General features: G+C 39.5%; 1 protein-coding gene across 2 annotated transcripts in view; it reads left to right on the top strand.

The window, feature by feature from the left end:
* The window catches only part of GNAL (G protein subunit alpha L), a 201,716-nt gene that overhangs the window by 137,033 nt on the left and 40,851 nt on the right, over positions 1-23,832 (top strand). For both annotated transcript variants that reach the window (XM_063326508.1, XM_063326509.1), the window contains exon 5: positions 3,413-3,510. In XM_063326508.1, coding sequence (XP_063182578.1) covers positions 3,413-3,510 — 98 coding nt within the window. The remainder of the gene's footprint in view (positions 1-3,412; positions 3,511-23,832) is intronic.

The raw sequence follows: 23,832 nt of genomic DNA, 5'->3' as shown, positions 1-23,832 counted from the left end.
ATCCAGCCTGGCCTTGAACACTTCCAGGGATGGGGCATCCACAGCTTCCCTGGGCAACCTGTTCCAGTGCCTCACCACCCTCAGAGTGAAGAATTTCTTCCTAATATCTAATCTAAATCTCCCCTCTTCCAGTTTGAAGCCAGTACCCCTCATCCTATCACTACATGCCCTTGTAAGAAGTCCCTCTCCAGCTTTCTTATAGGTGCCTTTCAGATACTGGAAGGCTGCTATAAGGTCTCCCCGGAGCCTTCTCTTCTCCAGGCTGAACAATCCCAACTCTCTTGGCTTGTCTTCATCGGAGAAGTGTTCCATCCCTCTGATCATTTTTGTGGCCCTTCTCTGTACCTGCTCCAACAGGACCGTGTCCTTCTTATGTTGGGGGCCTCAGAGCTGGACACAGTATTCCAGGTGAGGGTCTCAGAATGTAAGCTACTAAGGTCACAACTTACTCTTAAAACCTTATTTGTGTTGTACTGGTCTACAGTAATGTTTTATATGTAGTTCCCCACTCCTCAGAAACATTAACTGAGAAGTTTTAGCCCATCTTCCTGTATAATTTATTAATTATTCTGTGATTCTATGTGACCATGGTGGGAGGAGAAGGTGAGAAGCATTGGGGTCTATAGGAATGAGTCATGGGGATTGGGCATCGGGGAGCAGTTGCTGGAAGGCTGGTTGGGCAAAGGGGGCTTGGTTGCAGGTATTGAAGCTAACGTGGTACCTGCTCTCTGGATGTTGTCCTGCGATGGAGAGTAGGTTTGGATCCAGACGTGTTTGACGTGTGTGAGCAGGATCCTCCCATGTGCTTGACTGCGTGCAATGGTAGCCTTCATCAGTGGAGGGGAAAAAATACTGAAGAACTTAGAGCAGACAAGAAAGGGGTTAAAAACAAGTGTGAAAAGTTGGATCATGGTACTTGGTGTCTTGAAGTGAAGCAGGATTTTTCTGGAAAGCTTTAGTCACCTGGGAAAGAAGGATCGGGTAGCTGTGTGGGAGGCAATTTGCAGGCAAGTGTACTCCTCTGCAGTAGATCGGTACATTTTAATGAGGAAAGTATATTTGCTCCATTTTATAGGATTTGCTTTGGACTAGAAGTCTGGAAGTCGTTTTAAATAGACTGCTTTGAGATATAATGGTCAGGTGGAAATATTTGAAGCGTATAATATGGAAACCCTGTATTTATAACATATTTGTAGGGTCTCAGAAGCTGAGCTGAAAAGACTGCCTCTTTTCCAGAAGAGATTTTTAAGAGTAAATAAAGCTTATACAGAGGATGTAAAAACAGAAGTGAAGTTAGAAACTGCTGTAGCTGTGTGATTTTTTATTTTTATTTACTTATTTATTTACATCTGCATCCGTCTCTCAATCTATCCCACTGCTCAGGAAAGGAAGCTTTCACGCTGGCATCCTTCTCCTCTTCCCATCCGCCTCCCGTAGGCTGTGTGGGGCTCAATGGGGCCATTTATTAGTTGTAGGTTCCCCTCAGAGATAATTTTCCAGGCGGGTGGGAATTCCCGCCTGCCGATGGCAAGGAGGGAAGGGAGGGCACACCGTGCTCGGCCCCCACACCTGCAGCAGCGAGCATCTGCGGGAGGGAGAGCTGAGGTTGTACGCTGCTGGACATGCACCTCTACAGGGGGGTGGGAGAGACGGGTCCTTTTGCCTTGGGACTCTGACACTGATCCAGAGCTCACTCTTTCCCTTGAGAAGGCAATGCCTTTCTCTGGACAAAGATGCCAGTGAGTGAGATGCATTCAGCTGATGCCCTAAATATCAATCAAGCATGAGTTTGAGGAATGTTCCGTGTTTTCTGGTATTTATCATTTTGACTTTTCCAGTTCTTTGTTATTTGTGTCCGCTTTCTCCTTCTACTTATTTAGTTCGGTATCTTGTCCTTTCTTGAGCTTGTTTTTGCTTTCCTTCTGCTGTAGGAACAGCGAGTTTATAATAGCTGTAGCGTAACTTCAAAAGGTGGATCTGCAGTGTTTTAAACAATCATTACATAAGTCGTTAAAATAACAAAGACAAAATAAACATGTCCTCATGACAGTGAAGAAATAAATTCCAAGGGCAGTATAAGCATCTGCCAATCTCTGGTGTTGCTTCCTCTCCCAAGACTTTCTGCAAAGGTTTTTCACGCCTGCTTTAACATCTCCTTTTCTCTAAACTTTTGAAAACTTCTTAATGAGTGCATTTTTTTCTCTTTCTACTTTGTGCACAATATAGTTGAAGGAAAAAAGCGTTTCTGGGGTTACTCAGACCTCTGTAGCCACGTTCAAAGCTCAACTAAATAATTTTTGGTACTAGTTTGTTCTGAAAAACTTGTGTTTTGCCTCTCCCTGAAAATGTTGCCAGCGGGTCACAGGCAGTTGCTGGGGCACAGTGTCACCTTCTGGGGCACCTCAGAGGGGTGGCCTGCAAGGCTGGGAAACCCACACACAGTAAAAGTGAATTTACAGTGCTGCCAAGATCTTTTGCTACAAACTCTGTCTTTTGCGAGAAGTTTTTAATCCTGAAAAGGTGTGGGGAGGGACTGGCGACCAATCTGAGGAAGTTTCAGCACTCAGATATTTACACCACATTTAAACAGGGTTATGAAGCGAATAGTGGTATTACACCTGTTTTACACAGAGCCAAAGTGAAGTCTGGAAAAGCAATTTGTTAGGTTTCGCAAATTTATGGCTGACTCTGATGATTTAGTAGCCATGTTGAGGTGTTAAGGGATTAAAAACAACTTCCGTTTTATCCAACGGAGCTATGGCTTCACCGTCACCAAGGACAGCTTTGATTCCTCTTTCAAATAATTCTGAAATAAGCGTGCCAGCAGATATTTCTGGATTGGGATGCTTGGGATAGCAGCTAGGAAAAGCTCGTTGTGCCAGGCGGCTGCTTGGAGGAAGCGGTGTTGAGCAAAAACTCTGAAAGCCTTGCAATCAAATCATTATGTTGCATGAGAAAATAACCAAGCAGCGGAAAGTTGTGTTTTTCAGGAAAAATTGCACAATCTTTTTAAAGTTACAGACTGGTTCTTACTCTGGGAAGCTAATGTTTATAAGCTGAGCAGCTTTTTGCATCACTTTTATACCTTTTCCATGACAGAAGCATAAATTCAGTTAAAAATTAAGTTTGCATGCTTCTGGGTAACATTAGTATTTACAGTAAATTTTATGTATGGACTGGTATGAATTTTGATGACAGTCTTGATTACATATCATGTACTGGAAACTGTCAGCAGCCATCTGTTCAGTATATTTTACTGCAATTTTGCTAATAAATGTTTTTTGCTTTTCTTCTCTAAAGGTAATCTGTGATTCTGCAAAAGTGTAAAGCATGAAGGTTGGAGGGAGGGAGCAACACATACAGACTGGGGACTGAAAAGACTGAGGAATGTTCTCTTATTTCCAATTTTCAGGAATTCTTTGAACATGCAAAAAAGCTCTGGGATGATGAAGGTGTAAAGGCATGCTTCGAGAGGTCAAACGAGTATCAACTGATTGACTGTGCACAGTAGTAAGTATTTGTTTTTATGCAATTAATAGCCAAGAATGTAATCATTTATAACAAGTTAGAAAATATATTTTTATTAGCAAGATCTGGGAGTTTTGTAATGCAGCAATTAGCATTTTCATTCTCTGTATAGGCTGAGCATGTACAGGAAAAGTAATGGATGGTTTTATCATAGTTTGCCACTAGTATACAACTAAATATTTAACAGCTAATGAAGACTGGTGTGAAAAAAATTAAATTAAATAATTTTAAATATCTTTATTCCATTTGAAATAGATTTACATAAAATCATTTCAATTGAAACTGTTAAGTTTAAAAAATGTAGAGCCAATCTAAGGAAAATGCATTCTTTGAATTCTGAGGCCCAGACAGCGCTGAAATTGCTCTGTGTTTTCACATTCCATTAACACTTCGGAGATTCTTACCCAAGCAGTTGCATACCTGCTTTACTAATATATTTTCTGGGGGAAAAATGATAAGCAGTACTGACTTAAAGGTAGTAGTACATTTGGTATTCTCCTTCATATACATCAAGTGAAGCGGTACGTGTGTGCGTAACAGTCATAATCCTTAAATGGGTTCATCTGATTTGAAATGTTCTAAAAAGAGATGTGTAGTAGATTGTGAAGGTGCGAATCTTAAATACGTAGCACATTGATGAAAAAGGATTAATCAGGAAATAGTACATTAACATGCCAGGGCTACAAAACTCAGCTGTCCTCGGTAATAACCCATCTCTGAATTAGGCTTTGACCAAAAATATACATTTCATGTGAACTGCTGTTGCAAAAATGTATACTCTTACAGTTGCTATGTGATTTCGGGTTTTCAGAGAACACGCTCTAGTGTGTTACGATTTGTCTAATTGGCGGTATGGTCAGCAGCAACGCCACAAGCCTGTTGTAGCGCTCAGTGTTTTGTTTTTCTGTCCTCTCTGCTCTCGGTGCCGAGGCTAAAGCAGAGGAAATGGGCCATGTTGCTAAAGGACTTGTCACACTTCTACCACAATGGGGAATTTCAGTGCTGTGGGTCATAGTTTTTTTCCCTTTTTCCAGATTATTTCTGGGAAAGAGAAGGATCCAGTAATGATTCATCAGCACATGGAAGCGAGGGAAAATTACATATGTGTAGGAAGGAACTCATTTGACCTCAGGGGACTGAATTTACCAAAACTTGTGCATGTACTCACAGTCCAGTTTGGCTAGAAATTAAAGCAGTGGTTGTACACAAAAAAAATAGAATGTCATCCTAAATTGTCGTCAGTGGATTTCTCCTCTGCCCTCACCCACCACCATCGCCATGGTACAGGTCTGAGCTATGCTTGCTGGAAAGTCCAGGCTGGCTGGTTTTGATAACTCTTAGTACACTCAAACAAGACATCAGACCAAGAAAATAGAATTAAAATAAATGAACGTAAGACTTACGTTACTGATCAGTAAAGGTCAATGTGTCTCCCAGTCCTGCTTTGCAAAACGTTGCTGAAAGAACCAGGCAAAAAAAAGGAAGACACTGAATTATAGTGTTAATGGTACTGTGCTTTCCCTTAAAAAAATGATGCCTATTTACAGGCTTTGACAAAGAGAAAAGTGTTAAGTCTTGTGTTATGTCCAAACCCAAAATACAAATGGGAGAAAAAATGGATCTAGAATGAAGTCCACTGTCATGAAACATAAAACTAAATCCTACTACGTTTTTTCCTAAAAGCTTAAAGGAAATTATTGGGGTTTTTTCTATGTATCTTTTCTCCATGTCTAACTGGCTTACTTTTTCTTTATTCCGAGATTATTTATTATAGTAGTAAATATAACACTTGCATAATTCTTCACCTTCAAGACACTTTATGAAATAGTATTTGATACCTAAATGTCCCTTCAGTGTATCTGTGTTCTGCATTTCATGATCTACCTGAAAATGCAACAGCTAAGCGACCTATCCATGTGTACAAGCCTTCAGTCTTACAGCAGAGACTTGAAACTCAGGAGTAGCCAGGTCATTTTTCTCACAGGTATTGATGATTTAAAATGGGGAAGTGCAATCTTGACAGAAAGAAGATACAAAAAATACACCCAGGTTTTATCTACCCCTCCATCATTCCTTGTAAATTAAAATGGTACCAGCAGAGTCAATGAAAAGTTGCTGCGTCTTTGCTGCAGACATGTATTTACGTATTGCACAACAGTAGTTCCTTTAGCCAGAAGAACATTTCCGTGCTTGCGTTGGATGGACCTTATTCAGAGTGGTGGGGTCATGTCCACCTTGAAACTGAAAGAGTGTGTGAGACTAGGTTGGAAATACAATTCTGATATGCACATACGTTTTCTTATGTGCACTTAGAAAATACGACCTGTGTGAGGGTGCTGTCTTTCCGGCTCAGCAGGAGCGGACGGCATTTCTCTCAGGACCTGTCCATGGTCATCTTTAATTGGTAAAGGAAAAAAGGGAAGGAGTGTAATTCTGATACACATGCTCACTGTGGGATTTTTGAAACATCTGCAGTGTTTTCATTACACTGGCTTTGGGAGAAAGAATCCCACACCATCAGCTAAATCCTAATCTTTTACTTGATAGTGATGGTAGAACATTTATCAGTAGGTCACCACTAATTTCTCTGCTTAAAAAAAAAAAAAAAAAAAAAAAACAACAACAACAACAACAAAGCAAACCCAAAAAAATCCTAACACGTGTTAAGAATATCATTGAATTACAAGTTGTGCGGTAGACTTAAAATACTGAAAAATATTCCTAGCAAATTATAAAGTCAGCTGCCCAACTTGATGTCTGTTAAGTGAGTTACAAATACAGTGTGTTTTGGAATGGTTTAATTTGGCTACAGTACAGAGCTTCTGTATTTTTAAAACTTAACCTAATTTTTTTATTACTGCGGGAGAAATATTTTTCTGGAAACAGAGGTAGTAGAAAGACACAAAGGCAAATGTTTTATTTACATTAGGCCTGGAAGTTGCTTTTCCCTGGTCTTTAATGCCCTTTGAAATTACCAGGGTACTGTTCCTTCATGGAAATGAGGATGAGGGCCTGCTTGTCAGACCACTTTAATATTCTTACATTACACTCCATGTATCTGCACTTCTTCTAAGTGTCATGTTCATACATCATGTGATACTTATAACAAATACCAATCTGTGACCAAGCCGGAGGTCAGACCTTGTGGTCTGACAGTGGTAAATGTATCATAAGCAAAGATCTGAATTGTTCGTTATCACTAACTATAAAGATATTTATATAACTCTTGGAGGGGGAAGTATTGCATGGCCATCAACCATATTTTTTCCTTAATCACCTTCGTATATTTCTTCGAGATTTCAAGTTCAATTTTAAGTTTAACTAAAAAAAATATATATATTTAATTTTAAAAGTTGATTTTATTTAGTTGCGTCCCCATTTGACTTATCTAGATTTCAGCAGGTTGGTTTTGTTCATGATGGTAAATCTTACACCTTAGTTTAGTTAATTGTAATGTATTTTGAACTACTGTGATTATGTCGATGTTCACATACTTTATATTCAGCAAATTCTAGGTCTATAAGGGACTTTCAGATTGTGAATTAGTGCTGTCTTGGCATTAAACTGTCTAGTATATAAAATAATAGACCAAATTTCTTGTAATTCTGGGATAGTTTTCTAAAAGCTAAATAGTTTCCTATAAGATGAATGCAACTCCATTTTTCATATTTCAGTTTCTTCATACTACATATTGAATGCCCAAATTTTATTGTACCCATGGAAGGGAACTGCAAAGGAAACTTCCTTGAATGTAGAACAGATCAAAACAAATACAGGTCCAGGTATGATGGCCTTAGTTTAAAAAAGATACAGAGAAAGAGTTGATGAGTTGATTATGAGTTGATTATGTGTCTTTATAAACTTCATAAATTTAAGTAAATGAATATATTTGGCAATGGAGAGGTATAAAATTTCCTTTTAACTAATAGCATACCATGAGGTAGAGTTATAGGTTGTAACCACCTGACATGTGAGTGGGTTGACCTCACCCTAATGCTGGTGAAATGGCTTCTGTATTGTAAGCCAAATTTCTTCGCTGCAAACCATGTGCTAATTGGTGGCTGCACCAGCCATCCTAGAAAAGCCACTGGAGTTACTTCTTGTGTGGAGATCTAACACGTGTGCCCACAGACAGCAGTGAAGTTGAAGACTTTGGCAGAACGTCAGTTGTAAATGGGGGATATCAGGCACCCTCAGTATGGTGACATCCATCCGTTGTTTTGGTGAAATAAGAGTTGAGTTACCTTGGTTTTGGTTAGTCATGTGTCAGTTATTCAGTTGACTGGGTAAAATTAGTTGATAGGGGATACTTACAGTCCTTAGACGCTGTCAGGGAAAAGGTGATAATTATAGAGAGAAGAGTAGACAAGCAGAACTAGGCACTTTTGAAAAGGGACAAAAAAGACAAAACAAGAACATCCAAAGCACCGTTGTTAGGAAAAAAAAAAAAATACTGTCAGATTTATTGGAAGGTTCCGGAGTTGAATTTTGTCCCATTGCATTCACACAAAATAGCAGTGTATGCATTCATGGGTGGCCCTAGCTTGGAAGCGTTGTACTTCAGCTCACTGAGTTCCTCACTGTAGGAAGTAAACCAAAGGTTTAAGGGAACCCTGCCCTCAGCCAATGGTTCATCCCAGTTTGTCTGTCAGTCTTCTTTCCCTGACAAAATATGTCACTTCTGATAGACTTAAGTGTGAAGGCCTGAATTGGTCTCTGTGCAAACATTTGGGCTAATAAAACTTGATTATGCAAGTTCTCAGGAAAGCAAACACAGGGGATGTGAGCTTGGCCAAAGAAAATTGATTTTATACTTGAGCTAATATACATGGGAAAGACACACCTCGAGTGCTTTTTCTTTGCAGTTACTCTATCTTCGAGAAGGGTTTCAGCCAACTTCTGAGGCATCTATCCTGGTATTAGGTGGAGTAATAAAAAAAGAGTTCTTTGTGGTGTTGTCCACAGATTCAACTCCTGATGTGAGAAAACAGATAATTTTTTTTCTTGACAGGAGCACTTTTTGAAACCAAGCAAATTTCTAACTTATCTTGTGCTCTCCTAGACATAAGATTTAATTACTAGCATGGGCATAGTCATCCCTAAATTCCCTCATATGGGCTGAGGTCAGAAAACCTACCTCGGCATTATCTGCTGCTTTTGTCCAGCGTGAGACTTTGGTTCGGTGTGTTGGTATGTACGCAGGCTACACGCATGACTGTAAATAAATATGAGCATTAGTGCAATTCGTGTACTTTCACTTCGTGTGGCTTCAGGATTTGTTACTTAATACTGCTGCTTCTAGGGATTTTCCTAGAAGATTGGCTGTATCATACTCCAAATTGGATTCTGCTAAAGCTCTCACAGAGGCAGGTCACGCACAGGCTGCATTGACACAGTGGCAGCTAAGTCCGTCCTGCGGTGCCACCTCAACAGCAGTCAGTGAACCCAAGCCACCTGCAGCAATGCCTTTGTGCTCAGTATTAACCTTTTCAATGCCAAGGTCTTTATTGATTCCTAATTCTGTCTCATTTGAAAGTGCCATGTGCAGTAATAACTCCTGGTATCTCGATGGTATCAAGCAGGTTTTTTTATTCTGACAATGTATGAGGCTTCAGCTTTCGCAGCTTTGGTAGTGGAATAGCAGAATTGCTTTTTTTCCCCTCTTTATCGTTAAAGAGTAGGAAGGGGGTGCTTTCCATCATCTCAGCATTTTTGTGTGGTTTCTAATTTCCACCATATGTAGCATTAAATCTAGGGATTATGCCCTGCTTTGTGTACTTGTTCATGGGCTGTCTCTTGGCATCCACTGTTCAGCTCCGTCTATTTGAAGAACATTGGAACATGAAGAAAAAGGCACCCTTGAGATCCAAGCTGAAAAATTCTACAAACCACTTAATATTTTGCATAAATCTGTCACTGATAATTGGCCGTATCAATTAGTGACTCACTGTTGCAGCCCATCAGATATCTTTGATATATCCCATATTGTATGTCTTTGTCAAAGGAGATGCATGGAATTGGTGCCTTCAGTTGGATTTGTATGCTCTTGGCCTTTTCCCAGGTTTCTTCATAGTAACTGTTGTGTAGGGGTTATTCAGATAGTAAAGGTCACTGAAAGACACCTGAAAAACAGAGACCCTCCAAAGTTGGGTGCCTGGAGCCCCATAGCACCCCCATTCTCTGTCGCCGAAGGAAACGAGCAGTTTCTTCATCCTGTATGTTCTCCAGGAAGATGACCAGTAAGAGGCCAAAAGAATCTCACCGGGTGTGCTTGCATATAGTGTGACGAAACTGCAACAGAGAATACAAACGCAGTTCCTGTTGAGTAAGAGACTTTTCTAGTTTATGCAGATGTATTATTATCTGTGAAATCATTAGTCCAGCAATCTATATGTAAACTGACAAGTAACAAAGATCAGTAATCAGAGTATCTGCACCACTTAGGGAAAAAATGTTAAGGAACTTTAAGTCTTTCATTTTGTCCCTGGAGGAGCAGTGTGGTATCTGCGTGTTGTGACATCATTTGAGACAAAATCCAAAACTATTTCCTTTAAATCTGCTGGCTTTGTCAAACCACCTGGGAGTGCTACAGCATATGACACACTCTGCGTTTGGAAAGATTTTGATGTCCCGTTGCTCCGAAAACACGCCGCCTGCCTGCTAACAGTCCCAGTGCCATACTTGGTTCTTGTTAGGACCATTATGCCTGCGTAGAGAAAACAGAAACAGAGGGGGAAGACATTCAAGTGGCTTTGTGCAGACATCCGTCTTGGAGCGTGACATGTCCACCCTCAGGTTTGCAAAGCCCTATTGGTGCTTTCTCTGTTCACGGTGTACTTTGAAGACACCTTGGTATTTCTTTGTGCGTGCCCGAGAAAGTGAGGCGGCTCATTGAAAGGGAAGCAGGCCCATGAAATACAGCTGCTGAAATCACAGTTTTTTTGTGGAAAGGAAGGGAATGAGGAAGAGTGGGAAGGAGTGGGTCAAACAGTAGGGAGAAGGAAAGACATGATCAAAGAATCATGGTCTAAACCTTTCTGAAATCCTTATACATGGCTGTAACATTCGTTTTCAAATGTTACGTAGTATGACCATGGCTTCGGATTCATGTTTGAAACATGCATTTTACTGTCAGACTGGAGCCAGAAGGTGTGAAACAACTCCGAACCCTCTTTCCATCTTCACTTTTTGTCTTTAATAAAATCTGTTTCATCATAATGGATGGTGAAATGTGGATGTATGTGTGATAAATTAAGGTAAACATACTGATTATAAGCTAGAGAATATTATTTTTAAAAGCAGTGATTCTTTTTAAACTTGGTAACTGCTTATTAAATAGAAGAAAAATACATTTTACTTAGAAAAATGAGAAAAAGTATTAATTATAAACGTTTTGTTCCTCTTGTAACTAAATTTTTATGGTGGTATGGGAAAATAACATTATTTTCTTCCATCGAAAATTCTGTTATGGTTCATATCTCAACTATGAGGATGACGTTTCTTCATTTTTCTTTTTAAGATCTATCATGCAGTATCACTTTTAAACTTTAAAAATTCATTACATAAGTTAGTTGATTAATTCATGAACAGGTTTTCTACACTTAACTAGATTTAAAGTATAAGCCTTAACCAATAAGTAAATTGTTATTTAATGATAGAAAAAAAAAGAGAGAGACATTATTATTACAAAGTAATTACTTTAGCCTTACTGATGAGTCTTCTAAACAGAAGTGTTTGCCAGATAGGACAAAAGTCATTCTGCAGTGTGTAATGCTTAAATTTTTCACTGTTTACTAACTCGTAGACCACACTCTTGAGAGGCAGAATTGTGGTTTCTTAAAATATGCACTGGGAATTCTCTGAAATAACGTTTTCATCTGATGCAGTGACTTTTTTTTTGTTTTTCCCTTTTTGCCCTCAGTTACGAAAAAAATCATTAGGCTTAACCAATTCTATCTTAATTTCGGTAATGAAAATGTGACCATGATGTTATAGTACTAGTAGTTAGAAGTACAAAAATATAGAAGAAGCAGCAGCTGTAGAAACCCCGAAAATGCCTTTTTATTTCCAGTTTGGAGGAAGCAGTGGTATGAAAATATCATTTGCAAATAGCCAGTATGGCATACGGGCAGGTACCCTCCTGTTCTAGCCGCTTCACTTCACAAATACTTTCCATACCTAGAGAAGACAATATTTCTCAATTAAAAACAAGAGAGAAGCTAGTTTTATAAACACAGTACCCTCTCTGTCTTTTAAAAATTAATACGACAAATATTTTTTCCTATTAACTGGTTACCGTTGGAGAAGCCTTTAAGCAGCCTTAACCTTTAAGCAACGCCTAATATAAAATTAAACCATACATTTTCCCACATTCTTGTGTGTGCACGACGGTCCATTTTCTGCAGTTTTTGAACAAACAGAAAAGTTGAAAATGTAAGGCAGAAAAACATAAAATATTCCTTAACCTCAATTTAAGGTAGTTATAAAGTCTAAAGACCACGAAGAGTTATGACAAATGCATGAAAGTACACTGACTCTTTTTAATATGTTTTATTAAACATTTCTAGTTTCCTTTGAAAAATATAGTAAAGCTGACTTTATTCTGTTGAGGAAACATTTCTTTCCTCCCTAGTCAACAATATTTTTCAGTTTTTCCTGAACACCTGATGAATGGCTTTCTTAATTTTTTTCCTGACTGTTTGCACACACAGTGCAGTAGTAGGTGCAGAACTTGTTAGTCTAACACAGCAACTCAGCCCCATTTGGAAATATGACCCATTAAGTGAATTACAGGGTTGCAGATAGGTCCATCAGCTGAGCTTGTCTGCATTTCCTTTTCTGTGTTAGGATCCTGTATTTAATGTGGAGGTATGGTTTTCCGTATCCCTTCTGCAGACTTTTAGAGATTTATATGCATTTGCAATACACACTTCAAGCGCCAGAGCAAAAGCCTGCTAAAGAATCAAGACACTGAGCATCACCCTCAGTCTATATGCTCTTAAAGCATTAATATCCTTTAAAACAAAAAAAGAGCCTTCGGTTGCGTTTATTATTAAAGAGGAAAGGCTGTGTTTATGCTGTATCACAGCAGCGAGGGCAGAAGTGAACAGGTACTGGTACAGGGCTGAGTCAGTGAACTGGCACGGTGCGTCAGTGTGACTGGTGAAAATGGCCAGAATCTGGGATATTGAGCAGAGGGGGAAGGAAGGCTGCTCCATAGGGCGGGACTTCATGGGAGGCCATTTTGTTTGAATTTTGTGTATTACAAATAACATGAGGTCTTTTTAAAATACATGAATTTAATGAAGTTAAAAAGCAGGCCTTGAAAGTTGCCTTGAAGTTGGTGCCTATCTAGAGTACAGATAACTGCCAATAAAGAGAACCTTAAAAACCGTGTATTCCCTACCACCAAGTCAGAGAAAAACTAGGCATTGCTTTTAGAAATCGTGCTGATGCAGCTTAACTTCAGAAGTCCTTATTGTGTATCGTTGCTCAGCGTCAGCATCTCAAAACTTCTTCAAATGAAATAAAACTGCAGATGTTGGTTATCTTCAATCTGCATGCAGGATTTATGGGTAGATTTCAGAAGGAAGCTGTAGGTCATTCTGTCAGTTCTGGTGTTATTTATATGCTGTTCTTGCTTTAGGACTCTTCCAGTGTATGCGTGGGAGAAAGAGTAAACTATGACCAAAGCCAGCTTCGTTATATTGTAGGGAACGTTGAGAGTCGCTTATATTTACTCCACTTCTCCAGCCTATGTCGATTGATACAGAGTTTAGTTCAGTCTGTTCGTTTACAATTCATTGTCGAGTGTGTGCATGTTCTCAGTGGAAGATATTATTTGGTTAAAAAATAACATAAGCCTATTTATAAGCTTATCATTATGTAACACAAATGTATTTTAGATTTCTTCTGTGGGATTTTTTTTTACTATGCTCTAGAGAAAAATGTGTTCCATAGTCTGTTGCCTTAAACCTAACCTACTGTGAAACACTTGTTTACATAACAAATTTAATGTAATACAACTTTGTAATAACTATATTAGCTATAAGTTGGATACTTAAAAAAGAAAAAAGAGCACTGAAAATTTAATGGCAGGTTATGTGGGATACTGTCAAATTACTTGCACTTGGGGTTCGGGCTTTCCTTGAATGCCATGTGCATTCCTTCACTTAGAGATTGTCAGCTTTTATTTTCTCAAGTAGACAGTTTCACACCACAGGATAATGAAAGGCCAAGAGTCCTATTTCTTCCTTAAGGAACTACTCACTGGCCAGACTCTGCATACATGGGCTCCTCCGCGCTAATAGACGTACACAGCCTTGTTTGTGTTGGGATCTACAAGAAGCCAGGGTTTGGGTGGCAGTGTTTTCCTAAATTAATCCTGCATCAACAGATTTGAAAAAAGAAAGATGGTGGAATGCAGAAGTTAAGAAATAAGAAAATAAAATACGGTTTATGCTTTGTTGGGAAAATATAAAGGCTAAGCCTCTATGCTTGAAAAAGAAATTTTACACCTCAGACTAAACCAAAACAGAGTCGTGGTATTTGTCAGTTTGATTGTAATCCCGATTGTAAGGTAAGTCAGACTGGGAGACTAAGCAGTTTTTGGATGTCTCTTTACTTCTCGTAATTAAGTTAAAGCTAATTTTGTTCATTTTAATACAAGACAACAGTGAGGCTGCCAGAATTTTTAAAAGGTTTATTTGACTTTAGAGAAACTTTTTCAGTTGTGTCTATTGTAAAAGTATTCTTTCTGATTTAATTAGAAATGTTTGTTATAATGGTGGGTTTTTACACAAAGTTTTATTTGAGCCTAAATTAAGCAGTGGAAAAGAAAATATGTATAAAATGTATCGGTAGGCTTCCTGTTTCATGGACACACCAAATAATTGTCCTCTGGAATAAAATTTGTGAAATTTCATTTGTTCTAGAATTGGTTCAAAAATCATTTACCACTCCCCTGACAATTCCTCTATTCGTAATCAAAAAAGAGAGATGATCTTTAGCAGTTATACTTAACTAATGCAGGAAAAGGTGAATCTTTAAATTAGTTGTATGGGTTTTCTGAGACTAGTTTTCAGTTTTAGTTTCCTTTCTTGAACGTTGTTGGAGGTTGGGGCTGTATTTTTATTTTTCAGGTACTTTGTCACAACAAGGGAATCGGGCTGAATATCCAAGTATTTAAGTAGCATTTAAGTACATTTTTCTGACCAAAGCCTGCTGATGCATTTCTTGACTCTCTGCCTTTGCCTCCTTGCCATTTTTTATCTCTGTAAAAGAAGGCTTCCATACCTTCTTTCTGGTTTAAAATAATGTGTTTGGAGTTGGGAAGATCTGCGTTCTGGACATTAGCATCCTGAAAGTCCGGTGGTACAGATTTTGGATAATTATTGCGTATTAAGTTTCTTTCCAACCACATTGTGAAGTTTAGTGATCAGCATGGGTGTAATTTCTTGGCCTCCACTTATTTACTGGCACAACTAGAGAGCTACCAAGCTGGTGAGGGGTCTGGAGACCAAGCCATATGAGGAGAGGCTGAGGGAGCTGGGCATGTTTAGCTTGGAGAAGAGGAGGCTGAGGGGAGACCTCATTGCCCTCTACAACTACCTGAAAGGAGGCTGTAGAGAGGTAGGTGTTGGCCTCTTCTCCCAGGTGAATAACGACAGGACCAGAGGGAATGGTCTGAAGTTGTGGCAGGGGAGGTTTAGATTAGATATTAGGAAGAATTACTTTACTGAAAGAGTGGTCAGGCACTGGAACAGCCTGCCCAGGGAGGTGGTTGAGTCACCATCCCTAGAGGTGTTTAAGAAACGCCTAGACTTGGCACTTCAGGGCATGCTCTAGTGGCAGAGATTGTAGGTTGTTTGCTTGGACTCAATGATCTCAAAGATCCCTTCCAACCATGAAGATTCTGTGCTTTGTTCTATAACTATGTCAGACCTGTATTGCCAACACTACTATAGCAGTTATTAAAAAATTGTTAAAGAGCAGTAGAGTGTTAAAGAAAGAACACTATTGCCACTGTGGTTTACTCTGTTTAGGGAATGTAGAAGTAAGCTCTGCTGGTAAAGGAGCTTTACTATCCAGAATGACTTTTATCTTCATTGAGTTTGTTGGCCTATTACCTTACATTGTCAGGGTTTTAGAAACTCTTTTTCCTGCAAGTTTGCCATATACTTGATTTTCTCCATGAACATACTGGAGTCTGCTTTGAAAAGGTTTTGTCTACAGAGGCAGATGCCAGTGAACAAACATTTTGCTACATTCTACAGAACTGGCAAACCCCAGTATGAAGTAATCACAGCAAACTATAGTTCATTACATCAGCATTGTTACTATTGTTTAAAAAAAAGAAAGAGAGAGGTCAAATGTAGTCACTAGTTTTCCCTCAGTTTCATTTTCTATTAAGAACTACACAGAAGCCTTTCTAGTGGTTTTTGTGTGTGTGTGTGTTATGCACTGGTTACTCGCCTCTTTCCTCCATAGTTCGTAGGCAGCCGATGTTTGCAGGGTCTCACGTCAAGGAGAGAGGTTCTTCAGAGGAGGTGGTGGTGCAGAGGGAGCGCAGAGCGCACATCGCTTCCTGCCAGTGCCAGCCAACACAGGCAAAAGGTTAGGTTTTTGACCTCATAGTACTTCAGAAGTAATAATCAACAAATCATGTTATGTAAAACTGGCAAGGGTGAGACCTCTATTAAAGCTTATTCATAGAAATTGGTTATTTATAGTTATTTATAAATAAAGGATTCTGTACCTCTGGCAAGGAGCTCATCATAATATACAATAAGTTGAAAGAATGATTATATGATGATTAAAACTGATTTTAGGAATGCTCTTCCATAAGTTGTAAACAAGTTACACCTATTTAGAGGATGAAAAGAAGAAGAAAGAAAAGATTGTAGGTGGGCGAAGATAATAAATACAGGGTTTGCAAATAAGACAAAAATAATAAAGCAGTAAATATTTTTAGGCAGGAATGCGGAGTCTTAAGGCAGTGGACCAACATAATCTTGCTAGTAAGCTCTTATGTCTGTTTAATGAAGGCATAATATTAAATGTATGAGATGGCACAGTGTCAAGGGGGGTTAACCTGTGTCCTCATGGAAATGAGCAGAATGGATATGGTGGGGAAAAAACCACCACCACATAAGACTACGAAAACAATCAAAGAGAAACTTTGCTAGGGAAATCTTCTGTTTCCACACCACGTGAAGAGCACAGTGCAGATGAATGTTCAGAAGTGTGAGTAAATACACGGCTACGTTCCAAGCAATTAGCAAGCCTGGCTAAAAGAAGTTGCAGTAAATTAGATCAGTATTGTTATTGTGACGTTATCATGAATCTAAAGAAGACCAGAAGAACTGAAAATAGAAAGAAATGCCTTTAACAACAACAAAAAAAAATAGCAAAAAATAATCTTCTACAGACATTCTCTTAATTTCTTTAGGAAGGAAGTAGTTGAAGGACAGTTCCAAAATATTTAATCTTCTGAACCTGTCAGTCTGTGTGATGAGCTTAAAACAAGTGTCTTTCTCCAGAAGGAAGACTGGTTACTTGCTCTTGTGTAGCCTTGTTCCAGAAGACGAGTGTCTTCTGCACAAGTAGGCTAGGAGCACAATACACGTTTTTCTGGAGGAAAACTGGAAAAGGCTTTTGAAGTGAGAAGTCCCAGTTTCATTCTGCCCCTAATAAGACTGATCGTAGTTGTCTTTTTCTGTGGACCTCAGAGCACTGGTGGGGGGGTTTCTCTTTTAACAGGTGTGTTACTGTCCTCTTTGCCCAAAAACAGTGGCTAAGCCCATTGCAAAAAAAGATGGGCAAGATCAGTGCACTGTAGGCACAACACTCAGTATTTCCCTGTACCTGGATAGAAGTCCTCGAAAACTAGTGAAAGAGATCATGACTTCTTCAGAGGACTCGCTCACTTTCTCCAACCCTTGGCAAGTTAAGAATCGGTGATCTTTTATCAGTTTTGTCTCTTAAAATGGAGGCAGACACATAGAATCATAGAATCATAGGGTTGGAAGGGACCTCTGGAGATCATGTAGTCCAACCCCCTGCCAGAGCAGGGTCACCTAGAGCAGGTTGCACAGGAACGCGTCCAGGTGAGTTTTGAATGTGTCCAGAGATATCTTGCTATCACACTGTTTTGGAGAGATTTCAACATACAAGCTGCTTATTTTCTGCAGCATTTTCACCTTGCACATGTCCAGCAGTTGTTGCAACACTAGCTGCAAGTCTTCTGAGCAGAATCCAGCATGTTTGGATTTTATTTGCGTTGTCCTTTTTCCTCTCTTCCAGTGCGCAGACCTATGACTGACCTATGGCCTTGCTCTAAATTACAACTGTGTCTCTTTTTGTTGGCTGACATATTTCCCTTTCTCCTCTCCACTTTCTAATAGTATGTGCAGATGCGTTTCTTTGCTTTACCCTGTTTTGTTTGTTCATTGTTTTATTCTTGACAGATTGACCATTTGCTAAGATATGTGCCTCTGAGCTCTTGAGATAGATAGGTAGTGTGTCAACTCGGTCAGTCACGGTGAGGTTCACCTGTCTACTCAGATATGTAAAGCTGGCTTATTCCCAAGCCTCCTTTGACATTTTTTTAATAATTTCATACTTTTCTATTTTATGTAAACTGCAGAGGCAGAATGCAGAAGTTCATTCAGAAATTATCATTTATCTGTAAAGACTAGAGAGCACCGTAGTGTTTTTCAATGAACTAAAGGCTTTGCATTTATATATTGAAAAAGTTCTTATATGTGATTTTGTTAGTGCATCCTATAAGGGAACAGACCATTATCAGACCCATCTGCCCCAACTTTGAAATTACCTTAATATTTGCATTGTGTAATGCAATTATATTTTTCTATTGTTCATAACACAGTCAGGGCTCTTTTCATTTGTCTGTAAAAAATATCTTGATAGGAGTCTGCTTTCCGCATAATTCTTATTGTGGCAATTCCATTCTATCCGGGCATGTGGCTCCTTCTTCATAGCTTGTGATGAAGGAAGGGAGCATCATATGTAGCGATTTACTTGATAAGTGCTAGATCTGGGCACACATGACAGAGAGGGCACTGTTTCCAGAGGAACCACAAAATGGAGTTTAAGGGGAAAAAAGGGGAAGAAAGAAGGGAAAAGACTTCTTTTCATTTTAGACCAACTTCAGCGGCACAATCAGTACTCCGTGCATTTTGAAGTGGTTCTGCTTTCTGCTAGGAGTCAGCCATAAATCCAATGGGGAAAGAATGGCAGATGGAAAACCTTATGAGTGTTGTGGGCATTTGCAAACCCTTACCATATCCCTGCGAGCATTCAGTACGGTGCATTTGGCACTCTCAACCTACACTGCAGATTGTTTCCACAAGACAGTTCGTAACACAGTGGCAGAGAAGACCCCAAGGTCTTTACACACAGTACCACTTCACTTACAAAGGTATGCGCTCATTTGATGTAATCAAAGGACACCAACAGGAGAAAAAGGGAGAAATAGGCATTTCTTTCAGAGCAGATGTTTTCATTTTTTACTAAATCCGTTCTTGCTTCATGATTCTCACGTGAAAAGAATCCATCAGAAACTCCCACGAAAGCATGCGGGAAATCTGCAAATGTTGCACGGTGTGCGTAAATATTCAAACTATTGCAAATCAAATACTAAGTTTTATATGCATTTCTGCTTTTATATAGTTTAAAAGTAGGTAGGTAACACATCTCCTCAGATGATGACAACTTTGCAGAAATAAAGTAAAAAGTAGAACCTGGTTTCAGGAAACAAGCTTCCTAGAACCATTATCATTTCGAATATTTACTTAAGTGTGAAATACTCTGTGTCTGTAAGAAACTACCTTTCCAACTGAAAGGAGCATTTTTTCTCCAATTATATGGCCTCAGCTGAAATTCTTAAATCCTAAAGTGCCCAGTTGGATAAAGCGCTTGAGCTTATTTCTGAGGAATGTGAGGACTCCTTATTTATTTCTCTCTTGCTAAGAGGTGAAATAATCAAAAAATCCTAATTATTTCTCAACGTGAAAGATGAAGAGGGCATTGAAATCAATCTTCTGTTTGTTATGCGCTGGAGGCCAATCAGGATTGTGAAGGAAAGAAAATATACAGTATTGCATTAACCTTCAACACACTTGGTAACTAACAGCAACAAAAATGCTTCCCATCAACAGTGGAAGATTTTGAGCGACAGGGAATGTGACAGCAGACTGTGTACGGCATGAGAGGGGTGACTGGCCCTGCAGAAGATGTGCTTCCCTTCGTTTGTGGCTGTTTTGTTGTCTTTTTTTGTTCTATGGTGGGGCCTCAGGTTGGGTTTTGCATGCCTTCCCTGGAGCTGCTCATGTGTTTAAACTCAAGATCTTTCTCAAAGCATCTCTCCTCTGGGTTAAATGTAGTACAGTTGTAGGTATCCGTTCAGATCTGTGACTCACTCATCTGCATGCCCTGTCTGGTGCTCTGAGCTAGAAGTGACTTACTGGTTGCCATTTTCTGCATTGAAAATTCCACATTTTTCCATGTATACAGGTGTGTGAGCAAGAGTGCGCGTGTTGCACGTGTGCAGGTAACACAGAATATTTCTCCCCAGAGTCATGACTTCCAAATTGGCTACTAACTTAGGAAGGCGAGGGGGCTCTGAAAATAAGCCGCTCTCCTTCCTCCCCCCTGCCTAGCTGCTGCACTAAATGGGGCTCTGCCTCTTAGTCCCTTGTCTTCTCTTCCAGTCCCCTGTGTCCCTTCCCCGATACCATCCCCCCGCCGAGGCACTGTTTAGTCTCCAACTCATAAGTATTTCACGGATTATTTGAGGGTGATGGCTTTCAGAAGAGTATGCTGAGATGTGGTCTGGAGCCAAATCTGCAGCTTCACACTGCAGTCAGATAGTGCCGGAGACATTCTGCAGACTTCAAAACAAAGTACGATGGTCCGGTATTGTGCGTATTCCTAGAATATCGCAAGCAGCAGTGTTTCTCCATTTTAAAAACAAAAGTCCTTCCAGGTCACTGCATGACTCTCTGTTCTTGTGCAAGATTGAATTAGAGGTAAATTGGCTTTGGTTTCTTAGAATGACTGTGCTGATGTTGCGTTGTATTCTGTTCACAAAGCTGAAGGCTGATTTTTGTTCTGGTGGTGTAAGTTGTCTGATTACGGTAAGATAAAACAGTATGGAGGCTGTTTTTTCACTAATCTTATTTGATTGTTGGTTTTAGAGCAGGCTTGTTGGTAAGCACGTTTAGTGAAATTATACAGGTTTGGGAACTTTTGGCTATTCTCTTTGTAATATTCTGTTCAATTTGAAGACTGGGACTAAATTAAAAGCATTCCCCCTCTTTTTTCCCTTTTTTCCTCCCCTGCTCACCTTCAGAAATCATGGCGTGTTGCTTTGTATTTTCCTTGTTGGTAGTTTGGGATACAGAGAGATGCCTTTCTAAGGATGAGTCTGAAACTGTGCGGTACAATGCACAGTGATGTGAATGGCCCGTTGTCGGCCCTGGTTAAAGAAGCTGTGACAAATCAGCAATGGAGACGGAGCAGGGGAATCAGTTTACAGCTAGGAAAACTACAATGGCAGTTGTATTGGGAAATCGATGTTCTTTTGGTGTGTTTTTTTTATTGCCCAAATGTCAGTGTTTCTCAATAGCTTGCTCATAGGAATAGGAGACAAGGGAATTCTCCATGTCCAAATCACAGAACATGTGCTATTGTTTGAATTCTCCTCAATTTGTGAGCTGCTCACAGCAGGCTGTAATCATGTATCATGCTGATTTTTGGTATCTGTTATGCATTATTTCAGTTTCTTATGACTTTTGTCTTCCTTATTTACGCAGGGGAAGGAAAAGGGCAAACTAGATCAGCAAAAAGAGCTTCAAGATGTAGCTTTACTCGAGAATGCATTACCTGGTTTGGCCGTGGGGTACTTTATCCGTGTCTTTCAGTTTACCTATCTGTGAAAAGTAAAAAAAGGGTAGTGCCTTCCTTCAGACCTTGTAAAAGCTGTTACTGTGTTTGATATTAAAGGTTATTGTGGAGGAGGCGTGGGCTTTTTCAGTAGAATGCAGTTATAGATATTGGTTTGTCTTTGTGATAGCTGTGAAATAATTGTTAGTGCCGCTCTTTGCCAAAGACATCATTATTCTGTCTAGAAGGTATCAGTACAGCTTCATTACTTCCTGGAAAGTGTTTGGTGCAGTACAGATACAGGTCTGGTCCTTCTCAATTCTCTTTGTACAGGACATCAAATGAACTCTGCTCCACTTTACTACAGCTTTAGATGAGACCAAATTATGAGTTTGTAAGAACTGGGATTTGAATCCTAATAATCAGATTTAGTGGAAGTAAAATGAATGCGGCCAAAATCTTTTTGTTCCACTTTATAATTTAATGGGTTTTTTTAAATTTTGTTTAATATTGCAGTTGTTTTCAAGATTTTGGGAAAATATTGACATTGAATGAAGGACACAAGTTAAGCAGTGTAATTACCTTACCTGATCTGTTGAAAGATCCCCTGAACAGGAGGGGAAAAAAATTGGAAAACAACTGAGAAGCATTTTTCCCTAACCAGCTCAACTCTTTGTCCACAATGGGAAAATACACCATGTTGGAAAACGGTTATCCAACAGTTTTGTCTTTAATGTGCGTAAGGACCACTGTGTAAACTGTGACCAGTTCAAACGTCATTAAATACCATTTTCCCTATCTATAACTAACAGTAGAACTGTGTTCAGTAGTCAGTGTGTTTTTACTGTGTGCCAAGCATAGACAAAATCTGAGTTGTTCATTTTGAAATGCGTGCACCAAAGAGCTTTTAAATGTGGTAAGTCTATGACTAATGTTAATGCTTATAGGACTGTCAGGGACAATGTAGATATTTATGTAGATATTTCCCAGTAATGACTTTGAGGGTTGTTTGCTTTAGACTATGTAAAACATAATACAGCCAAAGTCAGGAGTCTTTGCTCCCCCTAATAGAAAGAGCATCTTCAGTGGAGGATGCTTGAGAGGAGCCAAGCTAGGTGATAAGAAAGCATCCAGCTGAGTTTAACTCACTGAAGAAATATTGTCTTCAAAAGGTTACCCAGCAGCTAGTTCAGGCTGCATTTCAGAGGCATCAGTGAAGGCAGCAGACCAGTATAACCACCGTATCTCCTAGAAGAGTTCATGCAGGGGATATCCAGTGATCCAGCAGCCTAGGGAGAAAGTGACCATTCAGAGGGCTCCAAGCGCTTCCGTAAGACTGACTGCTAAGATTATATATGCTATTTGTTTTCCTGCTGATTAAATTATATTACAGTTTCATCTGCCATCTGTCCATTTTAGGCACGCTAAGCAATAGACCGGGGTGGACTGTGCCTTATAGAAAGGCTTGGCTTTTTTTCTAGGGCTTTATTGGAAGAGGAGCGTGAGAAGAGTCACACCCATAATCGGTATGACTGCATTGATACAACGTCTCTTCCTAAGCGGGTTTTCCAGAAAGACTCATTCTAGTGCAGACGAGGCTTTGGAGAAACATATTGAGTAAGCTCCCCCACCCACCAGCTCTGGTGGTGTCTTCTTCTTGTATGGACAGCAGTGGAGTAGGCCCCTTGCGATCTCTATGCAGCCACTCTCTCTGTGTCCGGCTGTTTGCCCCATCTACTGCAGACGGTGCAGCAAAATCTCCTTGCAGTTAAGAGAAGAGAGGACTTTCAGAACGAAAAATGACTTTTCAAAAGAATTGAAAAATTGTCGTTAAAGCACTAATTATTTTCTTTGGTTTGTAGTTCAGAAATGTCCTTTCTGTAAGCTGGCTCAGTCTTCTTTACTTTTTTTTTTTTATTAGGTCCGTTGCTTGAGCTGACCTTTTAAAAATCTCTTTTGAGTGGCTTTGATTTTTACAGGGTGGTGTAAGAACACAAACAGCGTAGGGGTTCACTGCCTTATAATATTTCATCATCTTAAAATAAGTATTTTCTTCCAGTTGCTTTGGTTGGTAGTTGAAACCCGCTAGAAAAAGATCTACATATTTTATTTGTGATGTGATAGAACTGGGAAGGAAAGCAATAAATAATGATAACAACTCTTAACGTAAACTTGTTTTCCAGTGGAGAAGTTTATACTGTTTTCTTTGTCAAGCAGTGAGCAGTCCCAGCATAAATCATGTCTGTGTATTTAAAGTTCATGTTTGAGCAGTTCCCAGAGTTGTCACCGGATTTTCAACCGTCCTTGCTATTTTTACTGTGGATTTTCCAGCTGATATTACGAGGCACTGCCCATGTAGTGGCTGATCTGTGCGTGTGTGGCAGCTAGTCCTCCTAA

This window comes from Chroicocephalus ridibundus, chromosome 2 (assembly GCF_963924245.1).
Source record: "Chroicocephalus ridibundus chromosome 2, bChrRid1.1, whole genome shotgun sequence".
NCBI classification, from domain to species: Eukaryota; Metazoa; Chordata; class Aves; order Charadriiformes; family Laridae; genus Chroicocephalus; species Chroicocephalus ridibundus.
The sequence above is the reverse complement of the archived record's forward strand: the minus strand, read 5'-3'. Positions and strand labels throughout refer to the sequence as shown.